This window comes from Camponotus vicinus, unplaced genomic scaffold (assembly GCF_025532165.1).
Source record: "Camponotus vicinus isolate PSW18456_S1 unplaced genomic scaffold, iyCamVici1.0 SCAF_7, whole genome shotgun sequence".
NCBI classification, from domain to species: domain Eukaryota; kingdom Metazoa; phylum Arthropoda; class Insecta; order Hymenoptera; family Formicidae; genus Camponotus; species Camponotus vicinus.
In genome coordinates, this window is record NW_028141979.1 from 4224002 (window position 1) to 4247437 (window position 23436).

The 23436-nt window shown below is 34.5% G+C and overlaps 1 protein-coding gene across 2 annotated transcripts in view; it reads right to left on the minus strand.

Moving 5' to 3' along the window:
* Positions 1-23436, minus strand: part of Nachralpha4 (nicotinic acetylcholine receptor alpha4) — a 222758-nt gene that overhangs the window by 57248 nt on the left and 142074 nt on the right. For both annotated transcript variants that reach the window (XM_083105500.1, XM_083105499.1), the window contains one exon: positions 5987-6167. In XM_083105500.1, coding sequence (XP_082961626.1) covers positions 5987-6167 — 181 coding nt within the window. The remainder of the gene's footprint in view (positions 1-5986; positions 6168-23436) is intronic.

The window sequence follows — 23436 nt, forward strand, 5'->3', positions numbered from 1 at the left end:
GCGAGTTTATCACAGTCCGTTGATTACCATGAATACGTTAAATTGGATTAACAAATCAGACCGATTTTGATCCCGCTCATATCGTTCAAATCCTTTATATCGATAACTGTTACGCGATGGATATAAATAAGAAAATCAGTAAATAATCAATCAATGAAAATGCTATTGTATGAAATTTGATTTGATTTTGTTGCTTATTATATCTCTCTGTAATCGCATATATTTCTCGATAATGTCTATATTTTTATCCTACAAATTTCTCTCATAATTTTTCTCATACTATAAAATCAGATTCTAAATTTAAAAAAATTTATCGCAAATTCCCGATTAATTATGTTAGCAGAAGTTAGTCAGTTGATAATGATGCTTAATGTAGAATTATAGATTAATGAATTTAGAGAGAGAATCAAATTCATTATTAAATTATCATGCAGAAAACAAAATAATCTCGCGAAAGCCGATGTCATAATTAACTTTTTCGAATATTAATACGTTCGACATTTACATTTTACTCTTGTAAATTCCACGATTTTAATCACAATTATAAAATAGTTGCATTATCTCGCGATAAACTGCGTTTATTTCTGATTCGCTTCGATTGGGAGAGCGAGCGGAAACCGAACGCCATTCGCTGGACTCGAAGGAATCCAGGAAATTGAATTATTATCGTCTGTCCGTTCTGAAACTCGTGTGCGTCCGATTCGGATGACTGATCCGGCAATAACTCGCGCAAGAGTTGCGCGTTTCCACGGACAATCGACGTCGCAGCAGAGCGGATAAATATCAGAACCGCCGAGGATCATTCGGCCGCGATATCCGACCGGTCGAATAAAACGGGACGATTCATTCGCGTGTTTTTTTTCCGCTAACACGCAAAATCAACGTACGCGAATTAATTGACATAATCAAGTTGCGATAATTATTGGCAATAAAATAACACAGGATGTTTCGTTTGCGATTCTCTTCATCGCTTGTAATTTTTTTTAGACTCTCCGAATAAAAAATACATTACATCGATTTCCTCGTGTCCTAAATATTTTTACAATTAACGATTAAATTATAAAGTTCGCATGTAATAGAGAGACGTCTCGTATATTTTAATCATTATTGAGCGTAGCCGAGCCAAGCCGACATCGCGCGCTATTAATGGCATCATTATAGAACGAGCGCCCAAATTATTCGCTCGTGGGTCACACGGGCGAAGTAGCGCGCTGACCCCGCATCCACAATTTTATTTATGCAACGCGCAAATGTTCGATACTACACCACTGCTAATTACGCGGGTCTCTAATTTATCGTTGGACAAAGACGTCCATGAAATTGCCACGCGCTCCGAAGAACGAGACATAAACGTCGCGTCGGTCGAGAAAAGGAGAGCCCGGTTTCACACATCCGGAAAAGTGTTACGATAAATTATTTTTTTATATTTAACAAAATATGTCAGCAAAATACCGGAATCAGAACATTGGAGGTAAACCGTCACGATTTATCGGCGCATTAGATCGCGGCCGCAGAGCAAGCATTTCGATATTCATTCCGCGGCTTGAGCTTTATATTATGTATCATCTCTCTGATAACCATAGACAGCTCGGTTGGCGCAGATATAGACAAGAATGAACGCACAGAAACCGCCGTATATACGTATATACCGGAATATCGATCCGTCCTTTATCGCCGCAATAAAACACGTCGACGGGAGAAACGCCGGTAGGAGAGACGGAAAGTCAAATTATCTCGCGTCGCGCGGATAGAGCGCAAATGGAGCTGTATTCTGTACATACAGTGTAAATATTTCTCGCGAATTCTTTCTCTTCCCCGCGATTTCTATGCAACATGTATCTCTTTCGAATTGATTTTTCAAGTTGACGAGAATGCGATCGATATTTATGATTTGCATGTCAGAAAAATATTTAAAGAAAGTCATAGAAAGGTGTACACAATATGGGTTTTCGAAATTAATTAAATACCGTTATCGAGAGAAGAATTTGCATTCGTTACAACGCGATTCTATCGGTTTTGTGAGAGAAACCTCTGTAGTGAATTGTCCTACAAAATGTAACACTTTCCCGTTTAATCCTATTGGCAAGACTAACGAATGACCGGCTGCAAAAAATGCAAAAATTTCGCGACGGCAAGTTTTAACGATGTACCACGGAGAATGCATGCGAATTTATGAATAAACCGTAGATATTTTGACAACGCAAACATATGTATGCCAAATGTAATTCTCTTGGCTGTATTATACGTCAGTATTCGTATAATGAGATACCAATACGTCTTTTTCAAAGATTTGATTTGTAAGTATACGATAAAGTCGCAAAGTATTGTGATATAAAATAATCTCATATGTATTGATCGATTTTATACAGACTAGAAATATGATCAGAAAATTTCATACATTAGTACACGAAGATACATGTGTGTTTTTCGTACATGCACATAAGGAAAAATTCGATTTAAGTATTACTGAAACCTGCTTGAAGTAAGGAAAAGATTTTTTTATATAAAAAAGATTCAACGTGTCAATCTCGAATGAAAAAGGAACTTTGACGCTTGTATTTTAGTTGGCCAAAAGGTACCGATTCTGCCAAGTGACTTTTACGTCGCAGAATGTAATAAAAATGACTTTTTTAAGGGAGAGATACTTCACGTCAGGTCGTATTCCTTTCGCTCCGAACGCGAGAGTTTTAATCGCAAACGAGAAATTTGAAAAGCTCCACGGTGCGTGACTGACGGCTCTTTACCGTATCGATCGCGTCTCGATCGTCCTACTTTTCTCGTATGCCCGCCGGTCTAGACGGATAAATTGCGTTGTCGACATGCGTTTAATTGCACGCTCATCGGATCAGCGTTGGTCAAATGTAGAATCGAATCTGCGCGATGCGATTGATGAAATAACAGATTGCTTTTGGATGTCGTTTAATAGAATGTAAAACTAAATAGCGGATATTGGAGAAATCAGTTATCTACATTTTATTTTAGAAAATATGATAAACTTTTTATTTTTTAGTATTTCCTTCATTTCTCAATCATATTCTTTCGCGAAAATATGCTATCAATTTCTTTCACGCATTTGATTGTGTTTCATACAATTATTATGAATTAATGAAACTGAATAGAAGGCTGGCGACAATGGGTCATAAAGTAAGTTGCACTCCTGGATAAATATAAAACAACAAAATCTTATATGACAATTTGTCTAAAATAAACAATGTATAATAAAAAAACAAATTAAAATTGTAAAATTAAAATTGTACTTGCGCGAATCATTTATTATTTTCTATTTATGCAAGAAAACGCGCAACTATTTTTTTGGCTTTTCGTATATTAGCCAATTTATCAATGATAAGTAGACGAAATAAATAGGTGAAGTGACAATTTATGCGGCTGTCATACTCATGGAGGAAATTCTTACAGAGTGTCTCTATAGTGGCATGTCACACGGGTGCATGTCTCTCGTTTCGTGTGTCATGGTGTTTCAAGAATCTTGTCGCGAGATTTTATACCTTTCCCACGTGTGTCGAGTAGTGTCTTTTAAAGAGAACAAGCTAGAGAAAAATAAACAATCATAAAATCCACGGCCGGCGTTATCGATCAATTTTATGATCGCGTCTTTAACGATCTCTAAAATATCCGGCTGCTAAATAAATATCAAAGAATAAAATGAGATGATTAACCGGAAGTGAATATTTACTCTCTTCGGTGTGGATCATGACCGAGACATCTTTTGACGTTTCGCTCTTTTTGCTTACTTGTCGAAGCGAGGATCAAAAGGATTATTGCATCTTTTTTACGTTATATAACGGAAGTCTTACAATATTTTACTCGCAAACGCGATAAATTACTGGCGGATTTTTACACGAATTTTTATATTTATGACACACATGTGGAATCGCAAACTTGCCAAAACTTAAGCGAAGAGGATTTAGAGATAAAAAATTCAGTAAAATCAATTCTTGGAAAATGCCAACAGAAAGTAAAAATTAATATGCGATATTTGCTCTCATCGGAAACATGATCGATTATTTTCACGCCACTTCCTATGATTATCGCGTTTTTTTCCAATGACGAAATTAATCCGCAGTGCAACAGGATATACCGCTTAACAAACGTCGACGATTGCGATTCCATCCGACATGCAACGGTAAATCTCTCGAATCGTCCGTACGCGCACTCCATTACAGTCTGACATCGTGGACACCGGATAAGCTCGTCGATCCTCGCCTAGACAGCAAACACGAGCCGCATTGACGGATGCGTTTAGGTAGCTCGCGAGCTCGTCCGATTTCTCGGACGCATCGTAGAACGATATGAGAACGAGCCGACCGCGCGTCGTATCACGATGGAGAATGCTGGTCAATAAAATAACACTGCAGTCCACACCACGTAACAATATCCAAATATATATACGTATGTATATCTATAGGATACCCCGTATAATTTTCTTTTATTTACGGATTTCTCGACCAATTTAGAGTTGATCTCTTCAAGAATGTCGAAACATCGTTAATGAAGTTTCAGTTATCGAAAATGTACGAATTATCATGCATCGTGCAAATAAATAACGAAAGCACTTATTCTTCGTTCACTCTCGAGAATTTCAGTTTGAAATTTAAAAGCTAAAAGAAAAATATTAAATGAAATGAAAATAGATCGACTTCGAAAATTGGCAAAGAAATCCAACGAGACAAGGGAAGTGCGGAGTATATCCGGCGTACCCTGTATACATGCGTAGAAATAGACGGATGAATATATAATATAAATATATGTAAATATATAATATCACGTGACGTCCAAGACTAGCGCATCGCAGGAACGATTACGGGTGTCGAGGAAGGCATTCTTTGACAATGAGAACACAAAATGGAAAACGAGCTAAAGGATAACGTTAGAGTAGACCGATGATGAGCAAATATTCTCGAGACTAAATGCTTGGCGATTGCGCTTCTCGTGCTCGTTGCGTTGTGGTGGTGCGGCACCTTAAAGCCGTCATAGGTCCAGGAGCCTAACTTCAAAACACAGGTCTGTACGTCGTATGGAAAGAACTCAACGTCGATGGAGCAGGAGGATTTATATACGGCCGGCGGTTGCCACACGACCAATCCCGAATAGTAGACCGTTGCCTTGGTCATCAGCGTCACCTCGTAGTTGCCATCGGCGCTGGAATCACCGAAGAAACGAGCCGAGCGTGATCACGATGGGCTCGGAGAGAAGGTCTCCGGATGCTGCCTCTTTTTCAAATTTCTCTCTCTCTCTCTTTCTCTCCTCTTTCTCTCTCTCTCTCTCACTCTTCTTCTGTATCTTTCGATATTTGCGAATCATGTATCGGACGCATTCACACGGTTATCATGGTACATTTACCGCCTCGACCGAAACGACTTTCCGATCGGAGATTTCGAAATGGAAAACCGATACCTCGATCAACTCGCGAAGACCCGATAGTTTTAAAAATTTATACAGATTTCAGTTTTTCCCTCATCTTCAGAGTTATATAATATAATAATGGAACGGTTATGCTTTTAATAAAACTAGAGAATCACTTGATGTTTTTTTCGAGGCAAGATTTTGATCAGAATGATTATTTATAATAACGTTGATTTCTCTATTATTTTAAAAGGATGTTCGATTATACGTATAAAAATCGACACTTTCTCTCAATTTACAGTGTTTCATTGTCCGTGACAGCGTCATGTTGGGGGCTATATGGCAGCATCCGTCTTCCGGGATGATTTCCGGTTCTCCCTCTCGATCGATCGGAGACCCACGCGGCGAGCCGATCGTCTGTGATCTAATCTACGATTAAGATCTACAGCTAAGTACCCGGAGACGCATCCCGCAGGCCCAGAGGTCGTGTCGGATCCGCGTCTCGGGTATTCGGGGGCTCGATAGGTTGTTTCGGGGGGGGTTGCACGAGGGGGTGTCGGGGTAAGGGTGAGGGATTAGGTATCGGGAGTCTCGCGACTTAACGGCTACCATGCGAATTTACCTTGAAGCCGTCATAGGTCCACGAACCGAACTTGAGGACGCAGGTCTGCTCGTCGAATGGGAAGTACTCCACGTCGATCTCGCACGATGATTTATATATGGCGGGCGGCTTCCACTCGACCAATCCTTGATGGTAGATCGTGGCCTTCGTGGCCAAGGTCACCTCGAAGTTGCCGTCCGCGCTGCGAGCGAGCACATTAGTGGTTCTGGGCGCTGCGGCGGTCGAGCTTACTTTGTACTTCCGATTCGATACCAAGCCGTCTTTTTTCTTTTTTTTTTTTTTTTAATTTATTTCTGTGTCGTGTATACGTGTGTGTATGCGCTTTGCGAGTGCGATTACGGCATCGTAAGTAGAGGCAGACAGAGATCTTACGTGTCGGAACCTAGCGAATCTGATAGTTTCTTGTCCGATCAACAATTGAAGGGAAAATAAACGCGCATAAACGATATTTGAGCTTTTCACCGAATCGAGAAACGTAAGTGAAAATGATTTTTCCGCAACTTTAATCCGAAATTATTTCACTCGCTTTAAATCGGATTAGATTATCGCACTATTATGCGGCAGGCTCTTATTTCGATCCACTAAGCTCAATGGCTGAGGTATATCGATAATCCAGCTTTAACTGACTGAAAGTGATTTTCGTTATTTTTTTTTTGATTTTTTGTGATTCATAATTTAGATAAAATAAAAAAAATACTATCTAGACTTTTAAATTTATATTTTGTATAAATAAAAATTTTTGTAAATTTATATTTTGTATCGATTAATGACATTTTATAAAAAAATAACTGATGCGATTTACGGAGAAATAACTCTAATGAAAGAACAATTTCAGTGAAAAATATCGGTACCAATATTAAAGGATTATGTCTATCATCGAACTATTCTATCTAACACCAATTCCATACTTCTGACATGGGCTAACGTAACAACGTTTCTAAGCTGGAGAAACCTGCTAACGGATGTTAGATCGTTATAGCAAATATATATAGCCAATAGAGCTCTGTCGATTATCGAGGATCGAAGGTAAAGTGAACTAAGCGCAATGGTCGAGTTTCCCAAAGTCGGGAAGAGAATCCGGAGGTACTAGTCACCGTAGATGATTTCGGTGTATTGGGATTATTTTGTTATCAGCTTCCTTTCCTCCCTCGCGGACTACCTTTCGACCCGAAAGTTACGATCAAGACAGGAAATATAGCTTACCAGCAGCAGTTGATTAGAGAGTTGCAGCGAATTATTGAAAATGCAATTTTGCGCTAACTTAATTGAGAAAATGCTGATCCCGTCAGTTGTCTTATCCAATTATACTCATCGAGCGATTGTTATCTTCATTTAATATCTACTCACAGTTTGTTGAAAATGACACGATAAATTTATCTAACGTAGATACGCCTTAAAAAAATTAAATTTCTTACAATTTCTCTAAAATAATATTATACTATTAATTTATATCTGTGATGGCACCCATTGAAAATAAATTAACGAAAGGTATTATCGTATAATGCAAGTTATTAATGTATTTCATTAATGTAAATATAATAAAAGATATGATACGCAAACAAAACATTTGTTTTTTTAAAGTTCGATGTAATGAAAATGTTTGCATGTTTTTTTTTAAATTTCATTGGATTTTATCGTTTTTTATAGATAGCAATGCATCATGATAAATTGCATCGTTTTTATACAGTTCAACTTTCCAGTGATATGACTTCGCGTAAAGGCAGCCCCGATTGCATTGACCATATCGGTGGAATATTTCTCCGTCCCGAGTGTGTCGCCAAGCTTTCCAGCGTATAACGCTTTCGAAAAATAAACTGCATTAATAATCCGGCCTGCCATGTCGAACAGTTTATTCTACCAACTTATTCAATGTGCGCGCATGCAACTTTGCTGAGTATTTGATGTAAATAAATAAAAGCACTGTTTATCCGTACAAAGTAAATGAATATATTCGAATTGCGTTCCCCTTTACGTTTGTTCGTCATGGTCCGGATATTCCAATTTTTTTTTACGGACGCACATACTCATTTCATAAATATTATCCGAGCTAGTACGGTGATGACAAGATTGTTATAAACAGAATCGGAAATTTTGGCTGAGACTGAGAGGAGAATTCAGTGCGCGATAAGTGCTGAAAGTTTCATAAGGGACAAATCAATGTCCGAATAGATTTTTCCTATTCTATTAATTATCAAGTATTATTTTATGCATTTTTATTAGACATTCATATATAATTTAAATTTAAATTTAGTTCAATATTTTATGAAAGACTAGTTGTCACTGCAACAATAGCACGTGATACATTTTAGATTGTTTTCTGCTGCGAGAAAAATGCACCTTGTCCGCGCGCGAGAATATATTTTCTTTCTCTCATCCTCTTTGTAGATAGCATCGCAGATCCGTGTGTAAATGCACAGATGCTTCCTGTTCTACGTATCTTGAATTTCGATTGGAAGGCACAGCTGGACTATCTCGGCTTTGTGCGACACGTGATCCGGAATGGCAACATGTCGAGGGAGAGATCGAAAGGCTCATAAAGATTCCACGTAAGAATTCCTAATCGGGGTAACCCATCTTTTGTACAATAGCGTTACGATTATCGAGACGAACATTGATTCTCGCGTGAACATGAGTCTTCCAGAGATAAAGGGCCAATCACCAGACACGATCTAACAAGATTACATCATTTCGCAGAATATCGAAGTATGATATGGGGCGCGATGTGTAGCCTTTGTTGCGCGAATCCTCCCCTTGTCGAAATCAATTTATAGCTTGATGAAGAGATTCTCTCTCTCTCTCTCTCTTTCTCTTTCTCTTTCATATACAGAGTTATCGATTTGTCTGACGACAAGTTTGAGATACGTTGAAACGGCATCATTGAGATTGATTGCCAGATACTGCTTGTCTTTCCTCATGATGTCGATTGTAAGCTTTTCGTATATTGCTTGATTTTATATCGATTTTAATATTAAACATAATGCGATTAAAATTAATTAAAATTGCGAGATAAACAAAATAGAAGAGTTTCTAGAAACAATTATATATCTCTGATTTAAGCATCAATAGAAATAATTAAACACTTTATATTTTTACTTTTCTGCTTAAAATTGCGAAAATAGTTAAATCGCTTGAAAGCGATACGGTGTATAGTCATTTACATAATTGATTCGAAAAATTAAGAATGATAGATTTCGATTTTTTTTTGTTAATTCGGATCAAGTACCGCGGCGCATTTTAATTTCGAGTCTATACAAGCTCTATCTCGCAGTGTATCGAAATTTGCATACATCCACACTCGCCCTCGTCTATTTCCAGGTACAAACGCGAAATCGCAATTTCCTGCGAGAGCTTTTCCAATGATTCTCGATGAAGATTTACCGCAAAATGTGCGTCGCGCGATAAAAGCCTTTTTGGACACGTATTCGCGTGAAAATGAAGGTTCTCGTGTTACTTATCAGCCACAAAGTGATATGATATCATATTATACGTGTAACATATTCTATACTGAGTGTCCTAGGTTTTTTCCCTTTTAAAATGATAAATGTTTAAGGCTGAAATGAGAAAGGTAAAAGATTGCTGTTTTAGCATAAAATTATTTCAAATTTGTACTTTTAACTTTAAAAATGTAGATTAATATAAATAAAATTGCATATATATTTTAATAATTATTATTTTAGCTAAAATTGAATAAATTTAATAAATGTGATAATTTATTCAAAATGTAATTTTTAGTAGAAATTTGTATATGTTCTTTAATTATTACAATTTTTAATAATAGAAAAATTACAAAATTGAGAAAGATGACCATTAAATTAAAAAAAAAAATTACTTTTCATTTGTTGAAGGATATGTCGCTTAATGAATTAAAATTGCAATTATTGTAGATGATCAAAAGTATCGCGTGAATAAAGTTGTTCATCTCTTTTGATATTGCAGGATATTCGCAGAGTTAGCGTTGGCTGTGAAAATCGCTTGCACTAAACCGCTTTCGCGGTGTATATCGCGATGAATCGCCATCATTTTCCGATGCATCAGATACGCATCAAAAAAACTCGCGCAGTGAACACGGAAAATAATTGACGAATCGAAATGTATCGGGATAAAGAGAGACGATATAACAGAGAGAGAGAAGGGATATCGAGAGCAAAATGAAAAATCGCTTTTACTAGGGCAGTCTGTCGAAGTGTCCATTATCAGGAAAGGTGCAGGGACCGATATTTCATGGAATTAACCGGCGACGACTAGATACAGCGGCTCTGACGCCACTGAAAAATAGTCTTGCCTTTACCGTTTCCGTCGGAAACGGTACCATTGCCGAGAGAATTCTATCAAGAACTGTCGAACGGAATTCCACTATTGTGTAATGTTAGATAAATCCAGAGATTAATCGTGAATCCTCCACGCGCTCTTGTATTTAATCGTAGAAAGTATTCTTTTTTCTTTATATCTTTACCTATCCGTAAAAAATCGATACAAGTCGATTAGATACAATATTCCAGCTAAACGAGAGATGACAAGTCTTCCCATTGTGATCACGCAAAACGTCGGCCATGGAACGTAGAGTCGTTATACCCGGGAAAAGATGATCCGGGTTCTTGGGAGCACATGTCAGAATATGCTGCCAGAACCAAATCCTACTCTGATGATATTTATCATCCCTCGTCCTCCTCCCCGATACATCAACTGGCCGACCTCTTGTCGGTTCTCTCCCGGATATTCTATATGTTCGTTGTATCCTTACTTCGCTGAGATTTTTCGCAAACCGCGAGCGGAAAAGCGCGCACTGCCGATCATAAATCATCTCGCTCTCAATAGAAAACCATCGCGCGCGGTTCTCGTCCTGCCGCCTCCCAACCGCCGGTCGCAGCAATTTATTTAGCGGGATATTTCACTGTCCGGTAACGGGGGCGACACCGCGACAGGATTTAACCGCACATGCTCGCCCCCCTGGAGCTAGTAAACTGGCAACGAAACGATTCTTCAGATCGCTACTGTCAATTTTCCTCTTCCCGTCTCTCTCACCGAGATTAAAAGAGAACGAAACTATTGCCCAAAAAGCACGACCAGTTGGCTGTCTGCTCGTATTTCGCAAGCTCAGTTTTCATCAACGACCCAGACTTCAATTTCACTTAACCTCTGACCCTCTCCAACCCGCTCTCGCCTTCACACATACAGTCCACTGGTTACCGTCAACTCTCGGAGTTGCTTCTGGCTGGTCCCCGTTATTATTTCCGCACTGCCGACAGCGAATATCTTCCTGCTTCGCGTCTGTTCGTTCCTTCGTTCATATTCCTTTTCTGCGCAAATTGCAGCAATTACGCGTAACGATTGAATTTTCTCCAGTACAGAATTTGAGCTAAAGTTTGAATTTGAAATGAAATCGATTAAAAGAATTTTACACGCGAAATTACAAATTTAATTCTTTTAACTCATAGTAATAAGAAATAAAAATGATTTTCCATATTTTGAACTCATTATTTTATTATTAAGCTTTAATCATAATAGCATTTTTATGTTGCAAATTCAGCCTTATTGCAATAATGCTAATATTGCAATAATGTAGCATTTATTGGAGACACTAATTATCGAGAAATTGATCGTTATATAACATTACTGTAACTCGATGGGATTCATTAATCTCGATCTATTGCAGACTAAAAGCTTTCCAACGTTGTACGAACCTCGTCATATAAATTGCTTCTCAATTTTAATTGCAGTTTACAGCTAGTGAAAATAGATAGCCTCTATTAACCGTTTGAGGAAAAAATTCGGTATTAAATTTTAATAAAAAAAAATTATAATTAAAGAGTTATAAATGCGGTATTAAATTTTATCCGTTCATTTTTTTGACAATATGACGTAAATTTTATTCGTAAAAAATTGCGCTATTATACATGCTTTTTTTCAGAGCAAACTATGAAATTCATTTCGATGATTGTTTATTCTTCCGCGCGATTCCAAAATCAATTTGGACTAGTGACATAAAACAGAATTTAAATCATACCTTTCATCGTGGGATGTACAATGCTCGGTTATCTTCGATATACGAAGAATTCGATTTGCTACAAACGTGTCGTGGGTGTCTCTCGATCGGGCGAGATTGCTGGCGCACCGAGGGTATTCCCCGGGGAAATACTCACGTCGTTATCTTGAAATTCGAGATTGGAAGTTTCGTTCGCGTAGATGGACCGTGTTAAAAGAGCCGCTCGCCAATTGAGCGATATGAAGATCGTTGCATGATTCCGAAAGTGTCTAATTGTCGATAATAGAATTAAGAAGAGTGAAAATTGCGTCAACAACGTGTCAATAATTTTTAAGATAAGAAACCGAAAAATGTATTCGATGATTAAAGTATAAGTTTTTTAATGTATGAAAATTATAGAAAATAATTTCTCATAAAATCGCGTATATAAATTTAAAAACAAGTATTTTTTTAACAAACGCGGTGCTTTAAAATACATAACTTTCAGTTTATTGAATTTTATTTAATCCGATTTAATGTGGCAAATAATTTCAGTATATTACGTCAAGTTGTATAATGTAAAAATAAAAATGCCCAAATTATGCTTATTATAATACTTTTTATATCACAGTATTTGATTTGTTTTATTCATTTATTTGATTTACATTTATCTGTTTTTATTCAAAGCAAATTTTTTACGTGTAACGCGCTTTAATATGCTTTAATATGTTAACATATAACATGTTTAATGTATCATGAGGTAGATATAATTCAAAATACTTATAACTTTTTAATAAACCAGCAAATAAGCAAGAGTATTGTTTTATTGACGGTAAAGAAAAAACGAGAAAAAGGAGAGAAAGAGAGAGTGCAGTACGAGATTGAATGAAAAAGTTCTCTAAATTACATTGTAATTAAGAGCCCTTGTAATCGGAATCGCTGCTTATACTAATGACCGGACGTGGTCGGGGAGCAGAACGAGAATAGAGGGGCAGAATAGAGGAAGGAAAATACGAACAGAGAAATTCAATTATACTCCGGTAATATCGCCGCAGAGTCGGAAGTTTAATCGGGATTGCATCTCCGTTCTAAAAAATCCTTCTTTTCTCAACTTCCTGAGTTTAAGTAGGCAATTAACCGGCCATGCCGAGGCCGACTCGCATCATGTGAAAAATTGCTCTTTATTTTCTAACAGTATGTTGTCTTAGTCACATATTTCTTTCGCTACAGAAAATATGTCATTGAACATGCAATCTCTATCATTTTATTCTTCTAAAACTTATAAAATTTATTTTCAATAATTGATAATTCTTTCTTTTATTATTTTATACATCAAAGAAAAATTTGAATTAAGAAAATGTTATATTAAATAATACCAAATTTTAGATTTTTCTATTTATAAATTAAGGTCTTAAATTAAGAGATCTTAAATTAAAATAAAATTCTAAAAAATAAGTTGATCTATGGAAGTTTTTCGAAATGTTTGCATGTCTTCTTGATTGGAAATATTTAAAAAATCAGATACGTATATATATCTGCATTCAGATATAAAAAGAAAAAAAAAATAAATAAAACCATATAAATTCGTATGAATGATACAGCTTGAAAAATCAGCTTGAAAAATATCGCAAGCGTGATGTGAATAAGCCATATAAAGAATCAAGCCACACATATCTTCTTTTATTTTTCCGCTGTTAAACATTTTTTACTTATTTGTGTCATTTTTCTGATAAAAGAACTCATAAGAGACGGATATAACAGAAGGTTAATGAAAGATCTCGCGGCTCTCTTCGCTGTACGATTCTTTATATAACTCAGGTTACTTCGCCTTCTACCCAAGAAAACCAGTGCTAAATGTTACGCGCGAGAGAAATGAATCGTCGTGGCAGTACCATTTATCTGGTCGTCGTTGAGCGATGTTGGTGTGCCTCCCGCCGAGAGAAACTTCGGAAAGAACCCGGAAAAAGTAGCAAACCATCTCCAGCTTTTGCTGGAGATATCGTGAACGATGCACTTATTGATTTTTCCGACGCCGCGTACGAAAATATGGCAAGCGCAATTTCTGTTATTTCCATTTACACATTCGCAGATCTAGCAGTAAACATAGTTATTTTATAATTACAAAATTGCAAAATGGATGGCGCAATCTACATTGTACAGTCAAAAATAAACTTTTGTACAAAATGAACCACACTTTTTTCTAATTAAAATTTAGTTGACAATAATTGACGATAATATTGATGTACTCTTATATTTTAATTTAAGAAAAATTGTTTAAGAAAATAAATGTTATATTAAAAGAGTTGTGTTTTTTAAGGATTTTAGATATCAAGTTTTAATTCTAGAGTTATACATTTTGCAAATTCATTCAAAAACATAAGTTATTTTTTATTCATGATTAATAGCGTTTTTACGATTAATTTTTTTATTTGGCGTTTTATGTGTCACAAATAAAAATCTTTTAAGAAATGAGCTCGAGCAAAAAAATAAGTCGAACAGAAAAAAAGCGGAATTATATGACGGATGTTCATGTGCGAGCTACGACAAGCTTTCCACGCTTTCGAAAACGACAACTTGCTGAAACGTACAAAATCTGGTGCTTAGGGCTGAAGCCGAAGAAATCGGGTGTGAAGAATAGAGGGTAGCTGAGGATGAAAAAAAAGGACAAGAGAAGTTTCTTTGGGTATCTCGTTACTTCGACTCAGCTTCCGTTTCAGCCAAAGTTATGCATCGAAGGGTCGTTTGAGAAGTTGAGATGGATAGAGAAAAAAAAAAGAGAAAAAAAATTCACGGAAAGACGACTTATCAGAGATTGCATTCGGATACCCGCTAAATGGATTGATACTATCGTTCCAAATTCATTTACGTGACCATTTTGATATTCATTGTCCATGCAGAAGACGTCGATGCTTTCGATAAGAGGGTCAAGCGTTAGCTCAGTAGTTTGGTCAAGCATTGTCGGAGAATGTGGCGCCAATGCTAGACCATTACTACTTAACAATTAGATTTACGACGTTCCTTTTCTAACAGCAATTTCAAATCAAAGCGATTCGCAACATCGATACTGTGCCAAATCATTTGATGGCAAATATAATAAATATTATAAATTATATTCATGTTTTATAATAAATAAATTATAAAAAAATTTATATATTTTCTATTTTTCAGCATAATTATCTAATGTAACATTGGCAATGTCTATAGTCTTAAAGAATACATATATTATTCTGGTTATTAAGTCTATAGTTGGAGCGATCTGAATTGATATTATCTAACTTCGAGAATTTACTCTCGGAATACTAGGTTAACTATACAATGCGTATTGCCGTATCAGTACTGGCTTGTACTTGCTGCCGACATTCACTGCAGAACAGTACTACACTCCTGTGGTCAAACTTAACTGGCACAACGCTGACAGGTCAGTACTGGCATGACTGGCACGAAGATATTCGCGTAGTATGTTTGTAAATTTCCGAATACTCGAGCAAGGTATGCTGAAGGAAATGTGTATTGGTTGAGAATTGCGATCGGAAATTTGATCCATTAATCCAGTTATACATGTATGTCGCACATATATGTCACGGACTTTCTCCGTAAATTCACAGACAATCTTTTTACAAAACATTTTCTATGAGAGTTTGATCTATACAAAAATTTGGCGCTTTATAAAAATATTGGTATTATAAAAAATTTGCATACATCATGTTGAATATTTTGCGGAATTTTTATTCCAAAATGCCGCTGAGCAGACTTTCTGTGGATTTCATTCTTTACGAGACCGAATAAAACGACGAGTATACGCGACTGTAATTGAGTTGCATTTAATTACACGCTTCGACATAGCGAAAAAAATTTCATTTCCCTGCGAGCGTTCTTGCGACGTGTCCGCGCTTAATCTGAAATTACGACCGTCTCTGAGTCCTTGCCACTTCCGACATTCCGAATGTCCAATCAGAACTAATCCTGAGTAAATTCATATTCAAGGGATTCGACGATATCTCGACAATCATCTCTTTCCTATGAAGATTATATAACCTAAAATAAGATGTTAAAAGAGTCAACATATGTAGAATGTGCCAAGAATTGCTCGCTCTGCTGACCATAAATATTGAAGATTATTTTAATATAATAGTTAAAAGATACTACAAATGGAGAGTTAAAACGTTCTGAAAGAAGAGATAAAGTAAATACAAATATTTGATAAAAAAATCAACTACTATAAATTCGTGGAGAGAAACCGCCATGTGACTTTTTGACATCGGTGCTTTTATGAACCCTTTTATGAACTCTCTCCTACGGTAGGATACATCTATCTGAGAGAATGCTAGGATATAAGAGGAAAGGTTCGTGCGCGTTGAAAGTCAATGCGAGCTTTCAGAGAATATTTCTTCCTATTTTCTCGTTCTCTTGCTTCGAATGAAAAGGAAAGATATTGACAAAAGTAGAATCTTCGAGAATCTAAGAAAAAGAACATATGTACAGAGCTATAAGAACAATATCGATGCGATATTTGAGATGCTTAAACTTTTCAGCCCGTGATGACATTCTGAACGAAATAACAACTGTTATTGAAACTAAATTTAAAATTTTCTCATAGTGGAAAAATCTTTATATTTTATTTACAGAGAGATATCTCTCTCTCTTTCTTCTTTCGTACTTTATTTCTATTTAAATAAAATAGTAAATGATATTGTTTTCCTGTCATGTGAAAAATATCATAAATTAAGAATTAAATATTTGAGTTATCTTTTTTTCGTAAGTTGCTTAATAAAATAAAGACATCAACGAATATCGAAATGAAAATATTCCTCTAAAGAAAGTTATCAATAGGCGATAACGAAGCAAGGTTCGAACAAAGTGAGGATCAAGCGAGAATTCCACAAATCACGTCGTCGATTATTTCCTTCGGTTCCAGCTACTGTTCCCTCGGGTGCTATAAATTTCCGCCAGACGCTCGCTCGACTAGGCGCGCTGATATAAAATTTGTCAAGAAAGATCCTCGCTGTTTGAAACTCCTCTTTTACCAAAGTCGCGCGAGGACTTTCGAAAGTGCATGTGACATAAAGATGGCTTTGTGAAACTTTTCAGAGAACCCTAGAGCGGTGGACGCGTGAAAATGGCAATTCGCGACGCTAGAAAATTCTATTTAATTTTTATTAAAATAGACCCCGTATGTATTTTATAATGACTTAAAAGTAATTCTACTTCTAAATGAATTAATAAATAATATTAATATTTGTAATCTTGTCATAAAAATATAGATTTTGCAAATAAATTAATCAATATTTTATAAATTCTTTTCTTTTTATAGTTTTTTCATAAATGTAATAAAATATGAATTAAAATATATACAATTAAATTTTATATGATTTATATTGAACACAATCATTAAGATAAAATTTTGTTAAAAAACGTCGATCAGTTTGATAAATATGGTTTTAACATGATTTTTTTCGACACCCCTCGTATATCGCGCAAAATATTTTTCAAGGAAATGGATAAAATCACTTATCTAGATTTTATTGCTTCCCCTGTGAGATGCTGTATATATATGTACATATATATAACCTTTCGAAAATGCGGACGCTTTATATCCATCGTATATTTCCATACTTCCTTTCGAATTTCATTGTAAGACGATAGCGCGCGCTTCCACTTCACGTTTTGCAAGATTTTATATGCAGATTTGAATGAAAAATTTATTACTAAACATTTTGTATAAAGACATTCAGGCATTCATATAAGTGTATATAACTACGTTGATGTGTCAAGCGAATATAATAAGAAATTGACACATCGATCTAGTATTAATACAGTAAAAATGAAATATAATTTTATAGTAATCAACTGAGAGAAAGAAAATATAATAAATTATTTTTCACGTTAATTTATACCAATGCAATAACTTTAAGTTTACAACATTTTGTATAAAATTGCATAAAATTTATTTGTACTTTGAAAAAATTTAGCGAAAGGAATTACGATTCGAAAGGAAAAAGTTTTGAGAAAAAAGATTAGATAGATAAATCGTTATTAAACAAAAAAGTGAGAATCATAAATTTTTCTAGCACACGGAAAATCTGGAAAGTGTCATCAGATTCGGAAGAAGTTAAGGAAAGACATTTGTCGCGGCTGAAAGTAATCTTTTCGTCCTCTACAAAACGTACTCAGTCGAAAGGATGATTGGTGTTTCGAGCTTTGGGATATCAACTTCCCGTGGGTGGTAAAAAACCTCCCTGCTTATATTCTTTACGAGTTTCTCTCTCTCCCTCTCTCAGTATTTCCCTTTCTCCACAGGATGATCCTACATTCTACGCGTTTGCCCAGAGTAAGTCCGGCGGTAGTCCGGTCAAGTTGAGCGTGTCCACGAAGGCCTGCGGGGACCTCATGAATCTAAATCCGACTGTGTTCAGGATGGGTAAGTACTCCAACCGTAGTTCGTGAGTTTTATGTGTATAAAAGTTGAGCATCTCCCGACCCTACCGTTTGAAAAGACGCCGATCGAATTCCTACCACGGTTCATTCGCCACGCTTTGATGTATTGCATGTTTTGTGCTTTCCGAATTTTATATACGCACGTATTCTGATTAAAGGTTAGATAAAGTAACGATAAAATTTAATCGTAAATATTTTCTCAAATTCTATTATTTGTTTGCATCTTCAAATTTAATTTTCGTTTGTTTGTAATTTGTTATTAATCTTTCGATTTTAATAAGAAAAATATTAATTTTGTAATTTCTAGATCGATGTCTAGTATATTCTAATATATTTGTTTAACCAGATATCTCGCACTTTTTTAATTATGAATTACATTTTGAATTTGCAGAAATTTTTTTATTATTTATATAATTTAAATTCTTGTAAGGGCCAAATTGGATCGCCACTTATAACCTCAGACAACCACGGGGTTACAGAAGATCTTTTAGATCTAGGTGACATCAGGGACTGATCTAGCCCCACCCGTTTTTATTATTACTACTACTACTACTATATAATTTAAATGAATTTAAAGATTTTTTATTTATATCATTTAAATGAAAAAATAAATGTAAATAGAAATAGTGTAAAAATAACTTGTTGAGTTGTAAGATTTTCCCAAATTACATAGGAAAAGATGAACTTTTGCAGTATTGTCATCTCTATATTCTGATAAAATTTCATCTTTCGATCGGAGTGTTTTTTTTTCAGTTCTCTTCGAGAATCTCACAACAATGATATGTCATTCAAGAAACGTACAAATGTATACTCGATAAGAAAATGACATTTGCATGCGCAAGTTGCTTCAAAAGGTTTTCTGTCACAACGCTTGTGCACTGCAGTTTTAAGAAGAAAATCAAGAACAGATTTAATGAGGCGGAAGAAAATGCGACTCGAAGACGACGGCCTCGAGTTTTTATCGTAACTTGAACGCACTGCACTCAGGTCTTTTTCATTAAACGAGAAATCGACTATAATTAAGCTATTAGCGACCAGTCTTGTGTTTATATGGTGAACAGGATTTACTCGCGCAGACAGTGTAATTATAATTTACGACATTATGAGCAACTTTAATTAAATATCATGAATAATAGAGACGCATTACCATGCATTATTACGCTTATTCCGACTTTGAAAGTGTCTCTGTATATTTCAGTGTAATAACATATAATTAAAAACTTAAGAAAATAATACATGTGCGTTCAAAGTCTGTAAAATTTATTTTTGATATTAAACAGATTAAAAAAGTCTCATACAAGAGACACATTCTACTTTTACATCGTCATATTCCTGAAGTATAATATTCCAACGAGGGAAAACGCGTTCTTTCCTTCCACTTGAAAATAATGGCCATCACGTTAATATAAACAATTACTTTTGTATCGTTATAGAAAAATGACATAATTATATCACGTCTCTAATTATTCGTTTAAACATAATTATGGAACGTTGCATTTCACCTTCATGCTGAAATTCATTAATTTGCGTAGCCATGCTTTTCAACCTGATTTGTCATCGCAGGAGCGTAATGCGTGACATTGATGCTACTTGTCCGTGTAAATTGATTGTTAATATTCTGAATCTCATTATCGAGACGAGAGTGGGGGAGATATCGGTTATAATTCGCAGCAGGAAATAACGTCGGTCAATTATACAGCGCGCCAAAGTTCTGGCGCGAATCCGTGCCATACTGGCAATTGAAAATCCATTGATCCCCTTCATTACGTTCCTGACACGTTCGTCGAGTGGTCGATAATTGCATCGTGTAATGGCAGTCTCTATGAAGCATTATTGCTATGGGGCAATATTGGTTTCCATTACGAGTATACACTCCGTTTATGGTGTAATCCATGGAGAAAGCGCGCTTAAGGAGAGGAAGGGAGATAGTGTTTCGATCGCAAAAAGGAAAAATGTAATCGCGTGGCAATTTGCTATCGCGCCCCTTCATTATTTTTCATTGTTATTAGCAATCCATATGCATTTAATATAAAAATAATACAAAATAAGACATATATGATGGACGATTTTAAATGTTTGCTTCATGCATACAAGGGAAAAACAATTCTCTTATTGCATCTTAAATAAATTTTTGCATAAATGTTAATAAATTTTTATCTTTGACGTATCTTTATTATTGTACACAACCGAATGCAGATATTAATTTAATTACATGTTTGCTGGGATAATCGCTAAAAGTGAAGTAAAATTATTTCACACTTTATTATGTCATTATACATTATTTCTATGTGATTGTTTTTTACTGCAACGCAAATACGAGAGCAATATACGTGACTCTATTCAAAGCAACAAAAATATTTTGTTACAAACATGGAAGCTGTTTGTTTTGTAATTAAAAAAAAATTATATCGTGACGTGAAGTAAATAAGGAACGTAATTTGTTGATTCATGTGCGTGGTTCGCATAAAAAATTCTTAAGTTAAACTGCGAAAATACAACGTAATACGCATGAAAATATTGAAATTGAATATCGAAATAAAATGTTAACTCGAGAAACAATTCATGCAAAAATAATTACTTTTTGCTTCAAAATAGAAGCGATTAGTTAAATTAAAAATGTTAAAGTTAAGTTAAAAAATTGATAGTATAATTTGTCTTGAGCTTTAAAAAGATGCAACTCGTATTCGAGTTACTTTTTGCAGTAATGAAAAAACAATATTTGTCATTTATTTTTTTATTTAATAAAATATTAAAAATTATCATTAATTTATTTAAATAGAAATCTGTAAAATATTTTTCAATGTATTTCAATGTATAAAAAAGTAAAATATATAAATTTAGAATTGCAACCAATCATAATATTTTTTAAAAATCGAACATCAAAAATTCTATGAATTCTTCATTATTTCCAAATCAAATAATCTATTCCACGCGGTATACGCGGATAAACAGAAATGTGTACATTTGCGATGTAACTACGCTTGCCACGGGAAATGATACAAAGTATTTAATCATCCGTGATGTTGTTATGATGAACAAATGAATATTCTGCTCATCCAACCATTGCCAAGCGAAAGGTTACTGTAGTATAGCTTCGGATTAGACACAATGAATGTATCGTTTCTCCAAATCGAAACGCTCTCATCATGCTGCCTCATCATTTTACGCCCACAATCAATCAAAATTGAAAAAAAGGAATAAAAGGAGAGAAAAAAATAGTAAAAAGAAGTGTGTTCTCTTAAAAGATTAATCGAGTGAAAGTAAAATTATTATAACTACGCTTAATTTATTAATTTCTGTAAGTTCTTTTTTCTAAGAATAATTTTTACAATATGAATTTAATAACAATGTACGAATAATAAAATTTATTATTAATCTTAATCATATTACTTGAATTTGTCTTTTTTAATCATTTTAATTAAATATAAACTTGCAAAAAAATAAAATATTAATAAAGAAAAAACTTTATATTTATAAATATTAAAATTTTGCAATAATGTAGCAAATAAAGAATAATGTTATTGAAGCGATAACATGTTAAGTCCACTTATCGTCATGTTGACTGACGACGAGATTAATTCCCGAAGGAGTATGCGCTCGTATCGATCGCTTAAGAACTTAATAGTTTAAGATTGTCGCCGTCACCACCACGACTCAGGCATTCTCTCTCTCTCTCCCCCTCTCTCTCTCTCTCTCTCTCTCTCTCTTTCTACCTATTTAAAGATTATCACATTTATTTAATTAGAATTTCTGGAATGTGTATATATAAATTCTTACAGTATAGTATAAAATAGGAATCATTCTTATATCTTTTTCTCTCTTTTTTCTATCTTTTTCCTTCTGTTATGTTTTAAGTTTTAAAAGCTATAGTTTTCTGGAACACTTTTCCAGTGAAAAGTTTTCAACAGATACCATAAATTTTAAGATGTTACTCCTTCTTAAAATATTATTTTATATATAATATCATTTTTTAAAGAAGCGATTTATGTTAGTTCCTTAATTGTCTTTAAAATTTTATTTTATTATTATTCGTTTTTCTCAAGTTGGTTTTATAATATTTATATCTATAAGTTTTTAGTAAAATATGTTAAAAAATGTATTTTTATAATGTATTTTTTAAAATAATTTCACGAGATAAATTTAAGAAATTTACCATTTGTAATATTTCCAAGAGAAAAATAAAGATAAGATATGAAAATTAAGATTTAATTAGGATAGAAAACGATACTAAATTATTATCTAAAGTTCGCAAGATTATGGAGATGCATTGGCCTGATTCGCGATGCAGATGACCGCGAAGGTCGTCCGGTTTAATTAAAACGTCAACCCTAGACGTTAACCATTTCGGTGAAGTTATCCTATCCTCAAAGTAAGAGCGACTATATCTCGATTAGAGTTCGTCCTACTTTGAAAATCGGAATTTAAAGTAAGCGAAACAATATATGTATTAATATTTATAATAGTAATTTTTCCATCGATCAACTTTCTGTTATGTGTATATCTAAAGCCATAAAAATTTTGGAAAAATATCATGTGCTTTTATTTTTTTATATTAATTTTTACATTAATATAATTTTCTATATTAGATAATTTAGTAATTAAATTTTTATTTAAATTCCTTCTAAAGCTAAAATCTATTTCGCATATTAAGAATAAATTTATTTTCTTGTGAATCTAAAATTTTCCGTAAAAAAGTTTGTTTTTAATCGTTTAAATTGAGTTTTAATAATATTATTACGATATCTTTAAAAATTAACTTTAAAATATTCAAGGAATTAATTTTAAAATATTAAGATAAATTTGATAGATGTTTTGCGGAATATTGTGTATTTTATAATTATATACTGTTTGCCATATTTTCGCAAGGTTTTGCGTACAACAGGATTCAATCTAGATATATCTTTACGCATCTCGCATTCTGGTTAGTTCAAAGTTGCACAGATAAACAGCAGATTAAGTTAAACTTGAACATCCGAGTAGCTCTCACGAGAAATCCGGCTTTCTTCAAAATAAGCGGTAAGTTTTCGAAATAAAGTAAACCTCGCAGGGAAAA